The 20383-nt window shown below is 48.9% G+C and overlaps 1 protein-coding gene across 5 annotated transcripts in view; it reads left to right on the top strand.

The window, feature by feature from the left end:
- Nucleotides 1-20383, top strand: part of NCOA1 (nuclear receptor coactivator 1) — a 186413-nt gene that overhangs the window by 138480 nt on the left and 27550 nt on the right. For all 5 annotated transcript variants that reach the window (XM_065681924.1, XM_065681926.1, XM_065681928.1 and 2 more), the window contains 7 exons: nt 10600-10694; nt 13218-13395; nt 15191-15370; nt 16337-16432; nt 17238-17378; nt 17879-18026; nt 18726-20070. In XM_065681924.1, coding sequence (XP_065537996.1) covers nt 10600-10694; nt 13218-13395; nt 15191-15370; nt 16337-16432; nt 17238-17378; nt 17879-18026; nt 18726-20070 — 2183 coding nt within the window. The remainder of the gene's footprint in view (nt 1-10599; nt 10695-13217; nt 13396-15190; nt 15371-16336; nt 16433-17237; nt 17379-17878; nt 18027-18725; nt 20071-20383) is intronic.

Genomic DNA, 20383 nt, shown 5'->3' on the forward strand with positions numbered 1-20383 from the left:
CTGTACCTCCAACAGATCCCTTTGGCGCAGCAGAAAAAGCAAGTCGATCCCCTCAAGAGCTGCGATTGACAGCTCTCCCTTCGCAGCCGAGGAGAGACAGATGGGAGGCGCGAGAAAGCCGGGTTTGGAGGAGCGGGGCTGGGAGGGGAGTGCTGCTCTGTGCATGGGAAGCGTCAGCTCCCCCCTCGCCGCGCTCGAGCTTTGCATTGTCTGCACGCTTTGGCAGGCGTCTTCCTGCCGGTGCAGTTCACATATTTGACGTGCCTGTGCAACTTGAGCATAAAGCTGGTTTAACGGTTGACACGAGTGAATTTTTAATAGTAACTTCTCATGGACTTCAGCATGTCGTGGCCGAGGGTTTTGAGATGCTACGCCTTGAGAAAAGACAGTCTCATTCTTTGCAAAATTAATTAAGTTCGATCGTTAAAATGGTGTTGCAATGTGTTTTATGCCTGCAGGAGGAGAATGAAGGCTATGCCAGGGCTGAATTAAAGTCTGGGGAGGACACTACACGTAGCTCTTTCTGATCTCTGCAGATTTGGCCATGCAGAGTTGACACAGTTTTTGAAAGAATTAAATTCTTCAGATTCAAGATGAAAGTTTTTTTCTCCCTTTATTCCTTCCCCCAGCAAGATGGAGATGTTCTACCTGCTTGATCTCAGCATCAACTATAAAAAAGTCTCTGCTCCTTATGCCTGTTCTCTCCTGTCAGCATTCAGTGCTCATTAATTTTGCATTCACTCAGCACCGTATAATTTTTCCTGACATTGTTCAGACAACCAGCCTTTTTTACTTAAGACATCTCGACACCATTAATGTTTAACTCTAAAAGGTGTGAAGACAGAAAGAAATACCCTTTTCTTTCTGTTCTAGCGGCAGCATGCTTTGCTCTGTGCTCTTTGCCATTGTACAAGGATTTTATCAGAAGCAGAATAACAGTTTTCCATATAAACTTTGCTAAAGAAAGTGGTGTTTCTTGGTCAGAGCAGGGACTGGTGTCTCGAATCTTCATCTGTACACCAGGTGCTGTTGTACACTGGCAGTGCATGATGCTCTTTGCCTTGGGGCATGGACAGATGTGCTCTCGCGGGTCCATCTGGAGTCCTTCAAGAGAGAAGCCCCAGCTGGTGAACCACTTTAGAGTGTGAAAGCAGCAGTGGTTAAAGCTAGCCCCAGTGGCTTTTGGGTTGTGATCACTTATATGGCATGTAACAGTATCTCAGTTCAGAAGATGTCAATTAACTTAATCCACTCCAGGAAGAGCTGCAGAAGTGTGTGTCATTGTGCATGAGGTTTCTTCAGCTGGAAAATGGGAGTGTTAATGGGGAGTACCGTTTTAAGCTCATTAAAGGAAAGCATATGACTTGTCCATCATCCCTCACTTGGAAGGATGTCACAGGTTGCCATTCAGTTGATTATGTAGCAGTTGGTTAGGACTTTGCCATTTATAGTAAGGGCCAAATGGGTTAAAGCAAGACTGTTAATTTATTTGCACTGTATAGTCCTGAGGAACTTGGTTGTGTCTGTTGCTGTGTTTAAAAAGTAAGAAAGGAAGTTCTAAAAACCCCCAAACCAGAATTCATGTCCTCAAAATCCTTATCCTCTATGTTGGAAAAGAGGGGAAATACCAGTTGGAGGAGCAGCCAAAACTGGGGAGCAGCCCATAGACACTTGCAGAATTAATGTTGCTTGATCTTTGGCTCACCAGTCTGAAGACCTGGTACAGAGATGGGTTGTTGCCTATACTGGACACAGGAGTGTCTGTTTCCCGGGGTTGGTTGTAGACATGGTAGAGGTGGTTGTAGCCCTCAGGTCTCCTGCTGACAGGGCCTGCCACAGTTCCATATGTCAGATTTCATTGGAGCATTGTGGGATGTTGTGCTGGTTTTGTAATATCCGTGTTGAAAGGTTTTTTAGGCAAGTGGAAGGAGAAGTTAAGCTACTCTGTTAATCTAGACACTGGCCTGTGGTAGCTTTTCCTCATACGATTTAAAAGGTACCTTGAAATCACTAACCTTGACATAAATCCTGTGTCCCACCAGCAAATCTGTGCTGCTATGTGAATAACTCTGCATGGTTTCATCCTTTTATGATTTGATGTTTTATGCAGTCGTTGGAGATGTTTGTATCTGCTGGGACTGGCGTTGGGCTTTAGTGTAATTCCCAGTGCTGCTGTGGGTTGTTAAGGATGGGCTCTTGGGCTGCAGGTAGTATGAAAAATAGCTGCAAGAGCATTAGATAGAACAATCATTCCCAGTACAGCAGCAATATAAAACTGTTTTCTGACTGCTTTTCCAGCCAGATCACGAAGGAATAAGCTCTGCTAAGACATGGAGAGCAGCAGGACATCCCCACTGTCCTGCTCTCCACCGATCTCTCTCCACTGTTAGCACTACTGATGCAACTGGAGTGGCCACCACCTTCAGTCTTCAGTCCTCACCAGTGGGCACTAGAGTCAGAGTCGGTTCTATACACCCCAAGGGCTTAATTTCCTTCCTTGTCTGTCTGCCTGGTGAGATGTGTCCTCCTGACATGTACCTTTGCATGGGCACTGATGGAAAAATAAGGGTTCAAGGTGTGTCTGAAGAACCACTTGGAACTGTGTTGGTGAAGACATTCTCTGGGATGGCATAGAAATGCTCAGGGCTGGAGCAAGCGATGTGTTGCCAACTCTGGAGGTGCATGGGTTGTTTTTTTAGGGCCAACGATGGAGTTTGATGATGAAGTCAGGCGTTCAGCTCTCACTGAAAAAAACAGAAAGCAAAACCTGTTTCACTGCTGGTTGTGGAGGAGGGCTGATGGATAACAACACCCCCCAAAAACCCCCAAATTGTAATCTATCTTAAAATAAGATTGTAAAATGGATCTGGTGAATCTCCTTTAAAAAAGTCTTTTTCTCTGCTTTGGCTGTAAAGTGAGCATGAGACAAAGCAGCTCAGGTGGAAACATCTCCATCCAATGGTCCATCAGAGGGATCTCAGCATCCTGGCACTCCCACCTGGCATTACAGCAGATGGCTGGGGAGCACCCTGAGGCTTGTCACTGATAGATCATTGTGATGGGTGGTGTAAAGCAGGCGAGTACAGGGTTCTGAAGGAGTTGTGCTGATTTCTGAAAGCCAAGATCTGCTCTGCTATTTCTTGCACTGGTATTTTCAAGCTCTGAATCTCACAGATTGTATTTTTCCACAGTTTTTAAATTCATAGATCAGATAATTTCCTTCCTCCTACTAGAATAAAAAGTTATACAACCTAAGAGCTGCTGATTTCCATACAGTGTTTGAGAGGAATCTGGTATTTGTGGAAGTGAAGAAGAGAGGACTCTGGGCTGGGTTTTCAGCATCTGCCTCTGTGTGAATATGCTGACGTTGAACAGGGGGGCGTTGGGCAAATCTCAGCTTCCACAGCTTGAATTTTGATTTAGAGTTCCTCCAAAGAAGCCATCGTTGCTGTAGTCCACGTGTGTGCCCTGGAGGCTATGTAGGATGGTCTTCCTTGGAAATTGGCTTCATCCCCCAGTTGAGGTTGGATCTTCCTCTACTTGTTGATCCCTAGGAATGGGGAGGAGAGTGCTGGGACTTGCTGAGACTCAAGGGGAGGCTGGAAGTGAGCTCCGGACCTCAAGTCTCCCTGGATAGCTGCGACACCACCACTAGCAGCAGCCAGTGATGCTCAGAGGCTTTCCCCTAACATGTCCCTATAGCCCTAGACATCTTCCTCCCAGAGACCTGTTTAAAAAGACAAAAGTGTTCTCATTTCTGTGGTCTAGATCCTCTCACCTGCTGCTTTCCTATATCCATATGATTGTCTTTTTCACTTGTCCTGACTTGTTTAAACCATTTTTCCCCTGCCCCACTAGAAGGTGCACTCAGTGCACAGCTTTTGCGAAGGAGTTTATTTTATGGTAGGATTTTTTTCATGTTGGTTTTACTGGACTGATGAACCTCAGAGCAGGCACTAATTAATGACACAGTTTTCTGTCACGCTCTCAATCCATGAGTGCACCAAGTCTGTTCCATCTGATTTTAATTAACTAAAAATCAAAGCCCCTCATTTGGGAAATTACAGATGTAGATCTGTTTTTTCTTTTTCTTGCTCATCTTTTAAGAAGCAGATAGAGCAGATCCTGTCTGAGATCGGTGGGGTTCAGCCAGCATGGCCCTCAGGGAGCCTGTGGATCTGCGCTGTAAGGGAGAGGGATGGGGAGCTGTTGTGCTTGGTGCTCCCTTGTGTTTTCTAGGCATTACATCACCTTCTTCATCTTATCACAGACTGGTTTGGGTTGGAAGAGACCTTAAAGCTCATCCAGTTCCAACCCCCTGGCACAGGCAGGGACACCTTCCACCAGACCAGGTTGCTCCAAGCCCCTTCCAACCTGGCCTTGAACACTGCCAGGGATGGGGCAGCCACAGCTTCTCTGGGCACCCTGTGCCAGGGCCTCACCACCCTCACAGGGAAGAACTTCTGCCTAAGAGCTCATCTAAAGGTTGGCCAATGTGATGCCTCTCTACAAAAAGGGCACGAAGGAGGACCCTGAAAACTACAGGCCTGTCAGCCTGACCTCAGTGCCAGGGAGCAGATGATCCTAAATGAGATCATAAAGGACATGTGGGAAATGGAGGGATCAGGCCCAGTCAGCATGGGTTCATGCAGGGCAGGTCCTGCTTGACCAAACTTATCTCCTTCTAAAATAAGCTGAACCACCTGGTTGATGAGGGATAGGCTGGGGACGCTGTCTACCAGCCAGCAGGACCGGGGCAGTGATCTGCCCCTTGTACTGGACACTGGTGAGGCTGCACCTCGAGTCCTGCGTTTCTGGGCCCCTCTTTACAAGGAGGACACTGAGGTGCTGGAGGGAGTCCAGAGAAAGGCAATGGAGGTGGTGAAGGGTCTGGAGCACAAGTGTGATGGGGAGCAGCTGAGGGAACTGGAGGTGTTTAGTCTGGAGAAGAGAAAGCTCAGGGGGACCTTCTCATTCTCTGTAACTACCTGACAGGAGGTAGTTAGGAAGAATTTAGGAATTTTTTTCCCCAGAAATACTAGGAAAAATTCCTTCACCAAGATGGTGCTCAGGCATTGGAACAGGCTGCCCAGGGAAGTGGTGGAATCACCATCCCTGGAAGTGTCCAAAAACTCTGTAGGTGAGGCCCTCAGTGACACGGTTTAGTGGTGATCTTGGCAGTGCTGGGGTAATGGTTGAACTTGATGATCTTAAAGGTCTTTTCCAACCTAGTTGATTCTATGATTCTAAATCTCAACTCTCAGCCTGTCTCTATAGCAGGGGTGCTCCAGCCCTTGGAGGATCTTCACAGCCTCCTCTGGAGTCACTCTCACAGCTTCACATCCTTCTTATGTGGGGGCCCCAGAGCTGGACTCAGGACTGCAGGGGAGGTCTCACCAGAGCACAGCAGAAGAGAATCCCCTCCCTCGACCTGCTGGTCACGCTGCTGGTGATGCAGCCCAGGACACGGTTGGTTTCTGGGCTCCAGCTCACACTGCTGGGTCTTGGTGAGCTTCTCATTGACCAACACCCCAAGTCCTTCTCCTCAGGGCTGCTGCCAGTCCAGTCTCCGCCCAGTCTGTGTTTGTGCTTGGGACTGCCCCAACCCAGATGCAAGACCTTTCCCTCCTCTCTAATGCTTGGTACCCACAGGGGTACCCAACATACTCTGGGAAAGACTGCAAGTCCTCCTCAGTTGGGCTTTTTGCCTTTAAGCTGTTAAATTTTTAATACAAAAGTCAAAACCCAAAGACTTTTCATGTTTCTATCATAAGAAATGAAAAACGAATGTTGACCATAGAAATCTTGGGTTGAAAAGGAGCCTTGGCGAGCATGGAGCAGTGTTTGGGTCCTGGCCATCATGCCTGCAACCATGGGGGCCTCTCCATGAGGCTTCCTTGGGGAGCAGCAGCAAGCTTCTCACAACTCAAAATGCAATATATTACAAAGTTTTGTGCTGGGCAAGTGGAAACAATTGTTCTGGTCTTCTGTGTTCATGATGTTTCTCAACAAAATCCTGTTTTGAATTTTTTATTTCCTGGTTTAGGAGCCCCACATGCAACATATTATTTTTCAGATATTCCTTTCTCCTTTATGGGGCAAAAATGAAGGCATTTTAGCTGCAAAATTTGAAATGAAGAGCAGAATCAGATAGCTTGTATTATTTTAATTTGACAGTGCAGATTTAAGGGATGGGGAGACAGGAGTGCTTGCCCTGGATGCTATGGATGGAGCTCCATGTGATGGCACCCGCAGGGCCAGTGCTGACTTCCCAAGACACTGCAAATGGACATCAATGCTGGACATCTTCCCACCTCCACCCCCTGCACCCCCATTTGGAGTGACTCTGAGAGGTGTCCTCTAAATTCCCTTCCCTGTGGTCCTGCCATTGCTCTGGTGCCACATCCTTGCTTCTCGGACCCCTTGGGGTGTGGGTGCTGTCCTGGACATGGGACTTTGTTGTGTTTTGGGTAAAAAGTGATGAGTTAAGTCCTTTGGGGGGACTTTTCCTATTGTTTGGATCTGGCTTTCATCCTCAAGGCCTCAGCATTGCTCAGATAAGGTCTCCAGCTGTGGCTGAGGTCACAGCTCCTCTACAACACTTGTCTTTTCCCTCCCTTGGATGCCTGATTTTCTCCAGGTACAGTTTTTCAGGTACAGAGGTATGGAAGTGGAAGGAGGCAAGTGCAGGATCCTGGGGATGATTTTGGTGTGCCTTATGCCACCAAAAATGGTGGTAGAGAAAGAGCAGAAGACCTGCCAAAGGGATGGAGGCAGCCAAGGTGAACTAGGGAGGTTGGAAAGTTAAACAATAGTAATGCAAAGAGAGAAAAGAGGCAAAGAAAGGGGAAACCTCCAGTGACCCTGCACTGGTGTGGGCACAGGGGTAGTGGTACCCACTTGCTGAAGCCACATCCTTCAGCTTTGCTCCATGCAATGCAGTTTTGAGGCAGAGGATCTGAGCCAGTTTTTAGAGGAGGGTTGCATACTGCAGTGTCGCTTTGCAGGGGGAAGAAATAACACCCTGGGTGAGCCACTTGCCTTTCCTGTGTGTGCTCTTGGCTTTGGGCTTTTATCAACAAAAGATTGGGACTTTCTACGTTGATGTCTTCTAAAATCAGGGGGCAAAATGCTCTGAACAGGTCAGCTACCCATCTGCACGTCTCAAATTGTCAGCATCCCCCTATTTCAGCAGGTTGTCAGGGGTGTTAACTCTACTCTGCTCAGCTCCCACTCCTTTCCCCCCCCACCAGCATTGCTCCATGCCTGCCTTTCATCATGCTGAGCCTGGAAGGAGCTGCACAGTGAGAGCAGCCTGGCCATCCTCGGCTGGGTACCACCAGGCTGAGGGACCAGGAAAGCAGCTCTCAGTCATGCAGAATCTGTACCCATCACCTCGTGCTGCTGGCCATCATGCCCAGCATCAGGCCATCCGAGCATTTCATTAATTTTCCAGTCCTGGCATGCCTTAGCAGCGTCCTCCATCTCTTACCAGCCTTGTGCTTTCCCCATCCCTTCTAATCCTGCAAAGAATCAGTGGCTTCTAGCCAGGAGGTTCGTGTGGCTGTGAAATAGCGGGGCTGAGCTGGGACTGTCACCTCTGCCTGTGCCAAGCTTGGCTGCATGGGGTTGGCACAGGACAAGACTGTTTTCAAAGTGACCACGGTGTTCCCAGGCATCGCAGTGGACGTTGGGTCCTGTGCCTGCTGCGGTTATCAGTGGTGTTGGGTGGCCTGTTTAACACACTTACCTCGCGGTTCAATCCTACTGACCTAATATTTTTTTTGGTGCCGAGTATCTTGCAGCTCCTATAGACTCTGGAGGCACCCAGACATCTCCCTGGATGTCAGAAAATTGGGACATAATTCGAGGAATGCCTTTAAAATAGCTCTTCTCTATGCTGCAAGAAAAAAAACAACCCACAACCTGCTTTAATTATGTTTGCAGCAATTAGATTCCAATCGGGGCTGTTGGCGTGCCGGGCTTTTATTGTCTGATGGGGATTTATGATGCCCGAGGCTGCCAAAGCCCCCGCAGCTGGATCCCGACAGCCTCAAACAGCAGCAGCGCTGGGGCTCATGTTGCTTCTGATGGTTTATTTTCATATGAATCTCTCTGTCCAGCTTTATAATGACATTATGAGCTTGGAGAACCAGGAATTTGCTCTGTCCTTGGTTGTGTTGAGCACAGGTGATGGCTGGCCCATGATCGGTGCTCTCTGAGAGCATCGTCCTGTCACCAGCACAGCAGAGCCACCACTGCAATTAATGCTGGAAATAAAGGAAGTGGAAATTAATGGGTTAATGTATTGCTCACATGCTCAGGATGGAAAAGCTGAAGAGCTGTGTTTAAGCACATTAACTGAAGTGCTTAGTGGGGATTGCTGACACTTTGAAGGAATTTTGCATCGCTGGGATGTGCCACCACAGAGGAGGTGAGCAGGAACTTTAAAGGATTTGATGCAGCATAATAAACTGCATCCTATGTGCTGCAAAACAGCAGATGCAGTTTAGCTTCTCCTTCCAGACAAGTCAGGGCACCGGCTTCCTTGACTCTGAGATGACCAGAAACAAAGACCAGTGTCAAGAGAGATAAGAAGTAAACCTTCAGCAGTCCTAGAAGCCTTCAGCAGTGCTAGAAGCCTCTTGTCTTGCTCCTTTGGCATGCACGCCACTGGGCTTAATGGATATTTATCATGGCAAAATGTCTCGTGCCCTCTGGGCTGGACTGACACAGGCTGAACAGAGCTCTTTGGTCAGCCTGGTGTGTTGATACGTGTATATACATGTTGATACATGTTGATGCATTTGATAAACATGTATTTACTGATGCATCTAGGTTTCCAGGTCCTGTCATCCCTCTTAAAACCAGTTTGGACCATATTCTGCCTCCAGCTCCCAGCACTGCATGTGTTTGGTCCTTGGGATTTTTCTGAGCATCCCTTTGATTTTCTGGCAAATCCCAGGATGTTTCTCCTGCCGTGCAAGAAAGTACAGCCCACAGGGATGTGGCTGCATCCCCTGGACTGTCCCCTGGATCACCACTGCATCCCAGCCCCAGCATCTTTATACCAACAACTAACAGACAGAAAGAGCACATCTTAATTTTCAGCTGTAAAGCCGAATTTGTGGTTCTGGTACCTGGGAAAATCTTGTAAATGGTGTAAAATTAATAGAGGACCATGTTTTAAGTCATTTTTCATCTAGCCACAGACAGTCTTTTTAATTTTTAATCAAAACCTGCATTGAAGCTGCCCTGTGAGCCTGGACCAAAGATGCTTCCGGACTCCTGGCCTCTTCTGCATCCTGAGCGACTGCTAATTTCCTTTGCTAGCTCTAATGGGCGCTGACATGCAGTAGGTAATACCCTGCCCCTCTGGCTGTCCCCACCGGAGCTTGAATTTTCACATTTCAGAGCAAAACATCACTGAGGCAAAAAGCATCTGCAACCAGAGACATCCCTGCTTTTCCCTTGCTAACTGATGCCCGATCAATGAAGCAAGTGTCCTCTCCATCAAGTTTTAGCTCCCATTTGCCTCTTTCTGCACTTATTTCACCCAAACCATGTGACAAAACAGTAATTAAACACCTTTTTGCAAATACATCTATAGCCCCAGAAGTGCCCAGCCCAGGCTTGTGCTGCCAGTCTCCCAAGTCACTCCTAGCCATCAGGGTTTATTCTCAACTGCATCCTGTGGAGACAGGGATGCTGTTCTCCCCATCCTTCTTGGATCATATCCAGAGAGACTAAGGGACTCTCCCAGCTTTCCCAGTGGAAAACAGTCATGGATATGGAGGAGCAAAAAGAAACAGCTCTGAAGCGCTGTGACATCATGACTTACTGGCCCATGATCTCTGGCTTCCTCACATCCCACTTGCCACCCGCATTTCGCTACTGGATTTATCTCGAAATCCTTGGCACAGCTGCGCAACATGGCTAGCACCTTTTGGGGGAGTGCAAGATAAATAACAGGGCCTTCTCTCTGCGTTGTGTTTTTCCTAAAGGGATTATTCAGCAACACATTATGAGAGTTTCTGGCAGGGCTGGGGCTGGGCTCCTCCAGCATCCTCACCCGCTCCATGTCAGATGCTCTCCTCCCATCCCATTCCCACTGGCTGACCGGTATCTGGGATGCTCCCTGCACATCAGTGGTAGGAGCTACTTTTTTGCTCCAGCAGGTTTCCTTTGACACAGCCCATTCTCTGTGAGTTCTTCCCAGCAGTTATTTCTTAAAGCATTGTCAGAAAAAATCCATATTAAATACTGTAGCTCACGCAAAACTGGATACACCGTTTCCTTCTCAAAATGTTGATTTTGGATGCCTCTTTCCGCAGGCTTCTCCTTAAGATGGGGTTTTCCTTCTTGCCAGCAGTAGGTTGTGATTGATAAGTGCCTTTATTTTTTAATAATTAATAAATAATTAGAAATTACGTTATACCTACACAGGACTGAGGGGTGAAATGAAAATGCTGGAGTCTTTCGGTGCTTATCCTGCATTGCCTGGATGACAAGCAGTCAATATTCTGTTTATTACTGGTAATGATTCAGTAGTACACTGACAATTCTTTAGGCTGAAGCGTCCCTTTTCCTTTGCTACAGAGAAGGCAGCTGATGATGAAGTCCAGAAGTCTGACATCTCATCCAGTAGCCAAGGGGTGATTGAGAAGGAGTCTCTGGGACCTCTTCTTCTGGAGGTAGGTGCTATGATGTTGTTACTGATGCTGCTGGGCTTCTGCTGCTGCCCTAAACAAAGCAGCACATCAAGAAAGTGAAATACAGAGGAGGAAGGCAGTGGGGCTACAGCTAGGATGCTCTAAGCCCAGGCACATCCCTGGCATGAGTTGCAGGTAAACTGATGTTAGACCTTTGCTGCAGCAGGTGATTGGAAAGTGAGTCTTAACCAGAACCACAGAATCACAGAATCACAGAATGATTAGAGTTTGAAGAGACCTTAAAGCGCACCGAGTTCCAAACCCCATGCCACAGGCAGGGGCATTTTCCACTAGACCAGGTTGCTCCAAGCCCCTTGCAACCTGGCCTTGAACCCTGCCAGGGATGGGGCAGCCACAGCTTCTCTGGGCAACCTGGGCCAGGGCCTTACCACCCTCAGAGGGAAGAACTTCTGCCTAAGAGCTCATCTCAATCTCCCCTCTGTCAGGTTAAAGCCATTCCCCCTTGTCCTGTCCCTACAGGCCCTTGTCAAAAGGTTTCTTGTCAGCCCCTTCAGGCACTAGAAGCTGCTCTAAGGTCTCCCTGGAGCCTTCTCTTCTTTAGGCTGAACAAGCCCAGCTCTCTCAGCCTGTCTCCGTAGCAGAGCTGCTCCAGCCCTCGGAACATCTTCTTGGCCTTCTCTGGACTCACTCTGGATGGAAGCCCCTACCACCCTTAGTTTATTTTCCACGCAGCTTGACCCCAAGAAGCCATTAGTGGTTTCACCAGTTCCTAAGCAATCTTCAACCTCCCATCCCTAAGAACATTCCCTAAATGACTCCCAGTTTCTTCTGGATGCCCTGGGCTCAGGCGAGGTTTTCAAACCCAGAAAGGTAAAGGTAAAAAGAGCTATTAAAATGCACTCATTAATTTTTAGGAAGGATTTCTGCCTCTTGACCTGTTATTTGAGCTTGACTTCTATAATAAATTCAGCTGATAAGGCGATTTAATATTTAAACCATGGATAAATGTATGGTGTTTCTGCTGAAGGAATGGGGGCTCAATGGGAGGTGTGCAAGCTGGGTCCCCACCGGCTGCTCTGCCTGTGAGCTACCCTGCCCCTTCCCATTCCCCCGGCCCCTCAAATGCAGCATTCCTTGGGGAGAAGGGTCCAGGTAGGGTTTGCCATCCAGTCTGGATCTGGTTTTTTGGGAATCTGAAGTGCAAAGTCTGGTTGTCTTGGCAACAGCTGGGAATAAGGAAAATTGCAGCCAATCTGCCAGAACCATTTTGACAAAAGATTTCTTTCTTATCTGTTTTTTTTTTCTTTTCTAAATGCTTCATGTTTCTTGTACTTAATGTTGCTCTAGAGCAAATCTTGGTTTTTAGAAACTGCATTGAATAAGGCCTGGATGCTCTCCATCAGAGAAACTTTTCTGGCACAGGCAATTTGGAGGATGGGGAGGAGGAGAAGAGGATGCTGCAGGTACCACTCTTTGGGTATCATGATTTTCTCCTGTACCTGCACCACCTCCTACTCCAGAATAAGCTACTCATGACCCAGCAGCATGTGCTCACAGCCCAGAAAGCCAACCATGTCCTGGGCTACATTACCAACAGCATGACTGGCAGGTCAAGGGAGCAACTTAAGATATATGTATCTGGAACATCCAATATAAAAAGGATGTGGAGTTGCGGAGTAAGTCCAGAGGAGGCCACAAAGATGCTCCGAGGGCTGGAGCACCTCTGCTATGGAGACAGGCTGAGAGAGATGGGCTTGTTCAGCGTGGAGAAGAGATTCTGTGATTCCATGGTTCTGTGGTTCTATGATTCTATAGTATAGCTAGATCTGCTTGCAGGATCATGGTCTATCAGAGCTTACTGTTGATGAGCAAGCTAAATAGGAATTACACTCCAGGAAAACCACATCCTGCCTGAATGAAGCATTTTAGGTAATGCGTGCCTAGAAGAGTGTAAATCAACAATCAGCCTTCTCAATAGCTCCTCACACAAGCACTGGGCTCTGCAGCTCTGAGCTTGTTTCTCAGCACCAGAAAGCATTACCTCTTCTGTTCCCACAGCCATGAATTAAAAACCTTGATGGTGTCCTCATTAAAATCAGCAAAATATCTCCCCGTGTTGTATGATTGGGTCTGGGTCACGCTTGTCCTCCTCCAGTTAATAGCAGGGCTGAATTTGCCACTTGCATCCTAAACACATGAAAAAAAAACTGTTATTCTGCACAATGCAAAGGCTCTCTCAATTAAGCAAATCAGGCATGTGCTTAATTTCAGTGACTTGCCAAATTAGCCTTTCTGACTGCTCTAACCCTTGGAAGAGAAATTTTTCTCCTCGGTTGGCACCATCCTTAGTGGTCCTTAGCAGAGGAGGTTACAGACCTGAATAAGTGTTGAAACAAATGTGCTGTATTTGATCACTGCTGTAATATACAGCAGGGATGAAGCCAAGGTGTGAGAGGCAGAGGAATGTTGCCCATGGTCAAGGAGTATCCCGACCTGCTCTAGGACCTTCTGCCCGCACACTAACCGAGTTTATTCCCATTGCAGGCATTGGATGGCTTCTTCTTCGTTGTGAACCGTGAAGGAAGGATCGTCTTCGTCTCTGAGAATGTGACCAGCTACCTGGGTTATAACCAGGAGGAGCTCATGAACACCAGTGTCTACAGCATCCTGCATGTGGGGGATCACGCTGAGTTCGTCAAGAACTTGTTGCCAAAGTCTCTAGGTAAGAAAACCCTTCAGGTGTTTTTTTTAATTAGCTGGTGCTTGGAGGACGCTATCAAAAATGCTGTTGTGCTGGCATTATAATGTTTTTAAATAAATTATTTTTATATATTATTAATTTCTATACTGTTTACTGTTAAATTCAGAGATATATTAAAGCCAGGTAATAATCTCTAAACCTTTGCCTAGTGAATGCATCCTACCAGTGAGAATTTGCCACTTAATTTTAGATTTTGTAATGTTAGATTAATTAGTATTGGATTTTTCAATAAATACCTGATGGATGACAATATTCAAGTCATCTTCCCTTTGTCTTTCTCTACTACAAAAACTTTTGCCTTCAACTTTGGCTGGTGTGTGGGAAGAACCAACTCATCTGCCCAAAGTGAGGACCATTATAGAAGCTTTAGGGAAATGAGGAGGAAGGTTCTGAGGTCTTGATGTGAGGCGTCTGAGCCTATTGGCTTATCCAGGATGTCCTCCTAGCTGGAGGGTGGTTCTTCCCAGCTGGTTTCAGAGCCTGTCAGTATTTTGCCAAGCATATGGCATGGGGATCTGCTGCACCTTGGGGTGTGAGAAGAGGTCACAGTGCAAACATTGAGCTCTCAGTGGTTCCCTGCACCAGGAAATGAACAGTTGTGAGGGTGGGAGGAAGCGTCGTGTGGTGAAGGCACTGGGGGGTGTTGGAAGCAAGTGAAGCAGAAGGTTTTATTTGTTGACTGGAGGCGAGCATTCTCTTGGTGGCTGACATGGGTGAGACATCACTTATCCCTCATCCGCTCACACCTTGAAGGGACACAAAAGGAAAATGAGTCTTTTCCATGTAGCTTGGGGTAGTTTCTAGTAGGTACTAGTTTGGGGTTTTTTAATTCACACTTGACTTCCTTCTGGGTAAATACAACAGTGTCTTAAACCACATAAATCTATGGGCACTCATCACATTGAGCCTACTGAGGTTCAGGCATTCTTTCCCTGTTATTACCCATTTTAAGGCTGGGTATTTTGTCTTTTCTTGGATGTTACAAGCCCCTCAGCACTTCTTGTAGATCAGTTTGCATGGAAGCTTCATAATCTGCTGGTGGCAAAATCCCTTGGATTGCACATGGGTATCTACGAAGATGTTGTAGAGGGCTAGAAAAATCAGCCAACTGGTGTCCACAGGTTTCTGGAAAAAGCCAGGTTATAGGAAAAAAAATCAAAGGGGAAGGTTTTTGGTGCTGCAGTACCAGAAGAACTTGCTGCCAAGTTACCCCAGAAATGAGAAGGGAGCAAAGGAAAACTTCATTTCTATGGAGATGCTCAGCTGGACTTGCTGGAGAGGTCCCGGGATCATCACTTCCGAGGGATTTCAAGTAGAACAGCAAGAGGCACGAGTCTTCCCAAGTTCTGGAAGTGACTCAGAGCCTCAGTGCCTCATTTTCCCTGCCAGTGAGATGGAGATGGTAGCACTAACCAGTGATGTAAGGAGCAATTAATAAATATCAGCTTGATGAGTCTTACAACAATGTGCTGATCTCATTTGGGATTGTAGGTGCTCTTAGGGCCCATTTGGGAGTGTGGGCCTGGGCATGGGGTCTTCAGCAGGTCTGAAGGAGCCCCAGGGGCTGGCAAGGAGGGCTCTGCCCCAGCTCTGCTCTTGGCCCACCCCTGACCTGGACAATGAACTGCTTTCTTCCCCCATGCTATCGCTTTTCCTTCAGTCCTGTTATCCAAGGGGTCCTTGGGAAGTCAGGGAGGATGTGTGCATGATACAGCTTCTAACAACTCCTTTTCTCTCTCCTTTTTTCATCCCTTAGTAAATGGAGTTCCTTGGCCTCAAGAAACAACCAGGCGCAGCAGTCATACCTTCAGCTGCAGGATGCTGGTCCGGCCACCCGACGACACAGCCGTGGAGAACCAGGAGGCTCGTCAGCGCTACGAGGTGATGCAGTGCTTCACTGTCTCCCAGCCCAAGTCCTTCAAGGAGGAAGGAGAAGGTAAGGGAGAGCATCCTTTGCTTCTGATCCTGTGTTCAGGATGGGGATGGCAGTGCAGGAGGAGCAGGATGGGGACAGTAGTGCAGGCAGAAGGAGAACCAGCCACCATCCCACACGGCTGCCTGGTGGGGCTAGTTTTTCCTATCCCAGCCCTAATGACGCCCAGCATGGTGGTGATACTGACAGAGATGCCTGAAGTTCACTGTTGGCTTCTCACTCTCCCTTTCCCTCCAAGCAAATGTCCTGCAGCCATCCTGGCTTCTCTGCCTCTCCAGAGCTAGCTCTGCGGCTGCTTGCAGTTGGTATTCCTTAAGGAAGGAATGGTATTTTATTACCCACAAAGCCAGTGGGCTCCAGGACCTTCTCAGCAAGTCACTTGGATGCCTGACACCCCACTTTGTGCCTTCACCAGTGCTGGACCACTGTGCTGCCTGCACAGTTTCGGGGTTGAATCGGCTGCCTGCAGGCAGATCTCCCTGGGGACTCAGGACAGGCAGGGTTCCCTCAGCACTGTGGGGGCCATTGTTTTCCTGCGAGTGCCTTAACTCTCCTGTCAATGTCCTGGCTATTCTTCTCCAGTGCATTAGCTGGATTAATCCATTGCAGTTTACACAGGAGATCATGACTGGAAGGAATAAATTATGGTATTTTATGACCAAATGCTTTGCCTGAAGCCGACAGTTGCTGGCTTTTAGTGCTGACTTTTATTGTGCGATACTGCCAGATCCAAGAAGCCTTTACAATTAATTTCTCCAAGCACTGGAAGCCTCTTTTCCAGCAAATTTTGTAGAGTTTAGACAGAGTCTGTTTGCTTTGAGGGGCCAGAGGATTGCTCAGGGTAAACACTTCCAGGGCAGGACACAGCAATCGAGCCCAGCAGTGGTATTTTAATTAAAACCTTAAATTGCAGGTGGTGGTTGTAACGTCTAATGCTCATGTTGTTGGTCCCTTCTCCCACTTTGGCAGATTTCCAGTCGTGTCTGATATGCATCGCAAGACGATTACCTCGACCGGCAGCTGTTGCCCCTTCCGAATCCTTCGTGACCAAGCAGGACACCACAGGTAACCTCCTGCTGATGCTGGGGAATCCTGGTTCTGGAGGAGTTGTTCACTGGGGATAAGAGGCCAACGGCGCAGTGCAGGACCCCATAGCATGAGCACGGTCCTGTGCTTTCCAAATAGCAGTGCTACCTGCTAGGACCAATGTGGTTTACACCTCAACTGGAGGCACCTCAACTGAGTTTACATCTCAAGTGATACAACACATGCATCCCCTCTCTGCTCCCTTGAATTTCAGGGGCTGTTAAGGTTGCTGATTTATGGGAAGGAAACAATCATCACCTTTTGGAGCTTTCTAACCATTCTAGTGACCTTCTTTCTGGTAGTTAATCATCACTGTGGACTTGCCTGCAGCCTTAAAACCCTCAATGAATGTTTTCTCTGGTCACTGCTCCTTGCCTGTGGCTGTAACCAGCCAACAAAACTGCCTAGCATTTCAGGTTGAGGGAGAAAACAGGTAGTAGGTCCTGCTTGGTAACTCCCCAGGTGTGGGCAGGGTGGCTAGCAAGGTGTCCTGCTGCTTGGGAACACATCAAGTCTGGGGACCCCAGTCCCAGGGTGGCAAGAATCCTATTGCACCAAAGTGCTTCTTGTTAGGTTTCACGTCCACTTTGGCTGACCAAGGTGTGCGTAGAGGTCAGTGCATGCTCCAGAGCAAACTTCTTGAACCTCTACTTCCTTTTGTGCTCCTGCCCCCGCTGCCTGATGCCAAATAGGGCTTGGCTTCGTTTTCCACATTTATGAACCTAATTTGTGCTGAGACTTCTCATGTGGTCCTTGAGTAGCATGCTTCTCTCTCTCTGCCCAGGTAAAATCATCTCCATTGACACCAGTTCCCTGAGAGCTGCTGGCAGAACAGGCTGGGAAGACTTGGTGCGGAAATGCATCTATGCTTTCTTCCAGCCGCAGGGCAGGGAGCCATCTTATGCCAAACAGCTCTTTCAAGAAGGTAAGGATCTTCTCTTCCCGGCTGGCATGTTTTGCCAGGCAGCAGGATCTGCAAGGAGAAGCTGGGGCACAATCCTCCTTGCTGGATGAGTGCTTTCTGGAAAAACAAATGCTGCAATAATAATTGCAAAGTGCCAGAGAGAGAGGGGAAAGGACTGAGTAATGCTGGAGGAGCTCCACCAGCCAAGAGGTTCCCCCTCACCTTTCAGGAGGTACAGAATTGAGATGAACAGGAGCTAAATATGATTTATTTTTTCCTTTGCCATCTTCAAACACCACCCCCAGTGTCTAAGCAGGAGAAGTGGAAGCTTTTTCATGAGCATCTTTGCTATGTCAGTGAGGATGCTCACAACAGGGGTGTGGGGAAGGCAGGAATGTACGAGCAGGTGGTCGCTCAGCCTCTGTAACCTTCCCATCCTGCTGGACTTCATCAGCTTGTGTGTTATAGGCTGGTGGTTGAGTTTCTAAGGGGATTGATGTGTTTCTGGTTGTCTCCTTCAGTGATAACACGTGGCACAGCCTTCAGCCCCTCATACCGATTCACCCTGAGCGACGGGACAGTGCTTAGTGCCCACACCAAGTGTAAGCTCTGCTATCCCTCCAGCCCAGAGATGCAGCCCTTCATCATGGGCATCCACGTCATCGACAGGTAAGTTCCCAGCATGCTGCTACTGAGCTCTGCTTGGGTGGAAGATACAGGAATCAAAGTTCCTCTTCCATACAGTGGAAGAAGGATCCACTGGTGGTCTGTGGTCCTGGTTTGGAGATGTGATCCCCATGGGAAACCTGAGGCTGAAAACCAGCATGAAGGCAGCTCTGTTGCTTTTGTTTATTCTTGTTTTGCAAAGAGGTGGCCCCAGGAGTTCAGGTGGAGGTTTATAGACGTGCTTCACATTTCTGCCTTGCCCTGGAGAGCTTAAAATATCTGGGGAGGGAGAGGCTCTGACAAACTGGCAGGACAGGAGAGGTGAGGCTGTAGACGTGGGTGGTGCTGCAGAAACGTGAGGGGGCTGGGGCAGAAGGAAGTGCTGTTGGAGCATGGTTATCCTCTAGCCATGTGGGAATGTAAGAGCCAGAGAAGGTGATGCCTTCAGGGTTTAGCCAGTGAATGGCTGCAGTTCTGAGCAGCATCACATTTCTGGAGATCTTAAAGCTGCTGCACTCTGTCCATGCTACTGAAATAGATCCGGAAGTGCTGGTGGAGTAGAAAAGGCTAAGACCACCAGAGCTCATGTTCTCCAAGCTTCAGAGCTCTGCAGCATGGATGGGCGGCAGGAGGTGCCTGAGTGACACTGAAGACTTGGGGAAAGCCTCTTGTGACTTTTCCTCTCCCTTTTGTCTCCTGCAGGGATCATGGCATGCTCTCACCCCAGGAGAACACTAACTCGGCAATGTCCCTTCCCCGGGTCAGCCCCTCGCTGAACCCCAGCATCTCCCCAGGGCAAGGTATGGCCCTGCCGCCTTCCATCCCTCCCTCCAACGGCAGCATGTTGGCCACCAACGTGAACCAGCAGCCAGGCGCCGGCCTCCACAACAGCAACTCCAGCACCAGCCAAAACAGCTTTGGATGTTCACCTGGGAACCAGATAGGAGCCAACGTTGCCTTAAGCCAGGGACAAGCTGGTCCCCAGAACAGTAACCACACACTGAACCTCAATAGCTCCCCCATGAATAGTCCAGGGATTACCCCACCACAATTCATGTCTCCGAGGCATCGGGTCAGCCCGGGGCTGGTGCCCAGGCCCAGAGTGCCCAGCAATCCCTTCTCACCCACCATGCCCACCATGCACTCTCCCGTGGGCATGGCCAACAGCGGCAGTGGGGGCAGCTGTGGGACTGGTGGCAACAGACCCTTTCCCAGTGCCCCCATAAACTCTATGCAGGGGCTGACCGAAGGTCCCAGCACGCCGGTGGGCTACTCCACACCACCCCCGGTGCTGAGACAGCTCAACTCCCAGAGCTCGCCCGGCCGCCTTGCCATGCAATCCATGAAAGCGGAGTCAAAGGACAGCAAAGAGATTGCCTCCATCCTCAGCGAGATGATCCAGTCGGACGGTGCTTCAGGGGATGGCAAACAGCTGGACTCGGGCATGCTGCACGCAGGCGACAGGCTCTCGGAGGGAGACAACAAGTGCTCCCAAGCCACCAGCCATAAGCTGGTCCAGCTCCTGGCCACCACGGCGGAGCAGCAGCTTCGACATGCTGATGCGGACACCAGCTGCAAAGATTCGTTAGTGTGCGCGGGCACTGGGGCCACCTTGGCCTCCAGCAACCCTCCCAGCAGCACCTGCCCTTCCTCGCACAGCTCGCTGACCGAGCGGCACAAGATTTTGCATAGACTCCTTCAGGAGGGCAGCCCTTCCGATCTTACCAGCCTGGCCATGGAGCACGAGAAGAAGGAGAGCACCTCAAACCCCACCACCACCCCTACGGCTCATAACCAGCTGCCAGGCAACCCGGACATCAAACTGGAGCCGGACACACTGAAGAAAAAAGATGTCAAGGATCACCAGCTCCTGCGCTATCTGCTGGATAAGGATGAGAAGGAGCTTGCTGCAGCCCCAGCACTGAGCCTGGATGATGTAAAGGTGAAGGTGGAGAAGACAGAGCAGATGGAGCCCTGTAACACAGCCCCAGTGCCACTTGCGAAGCCTCCTGCTGCAGAGGAGGTCAAACTAGAGACACAGGGCCAGGTGAGTTGACCCATCTGCATCTGCATCTGTACTGGTGGGATGCTCTTGACAAGTTGTGTTTTGTGAGCAGTTTCCCCCAAACCTGCTAGCGTGCTCCCTCCACAGCAAGGCGATGGAGCTGGGAGAAGTGTGGGGAGATGTCCTGCAACCTTCTGTGCTGATGCCACCTTCTTCCAGCACCGGTGCTATCCCCTTTTGTACAGACGTTTCACGTTTTGGCTGCACAGTTCTACGAGGCAGTGGTGGGAAGGGAAGGAAAAATCTCCACTAAGGTGTATAAAAATGAGAAAGAAACACAGCTCATCGCTGCAGG

Source organism: Lathamus discolor, chromosome 5 (genome assembly GCF_037157495.1).
Source record: "Lathamus discolor isolate bLatDis1 chromosome 5, bLatDis1.hap1, whole genome shotgun sequence".
Taxonomy (NCBI): Eukaryota; Metazoa; Chordata; class Aves; order Psittaciformes; family Psittacidae; genus Lathamus; species Lathamus discolor.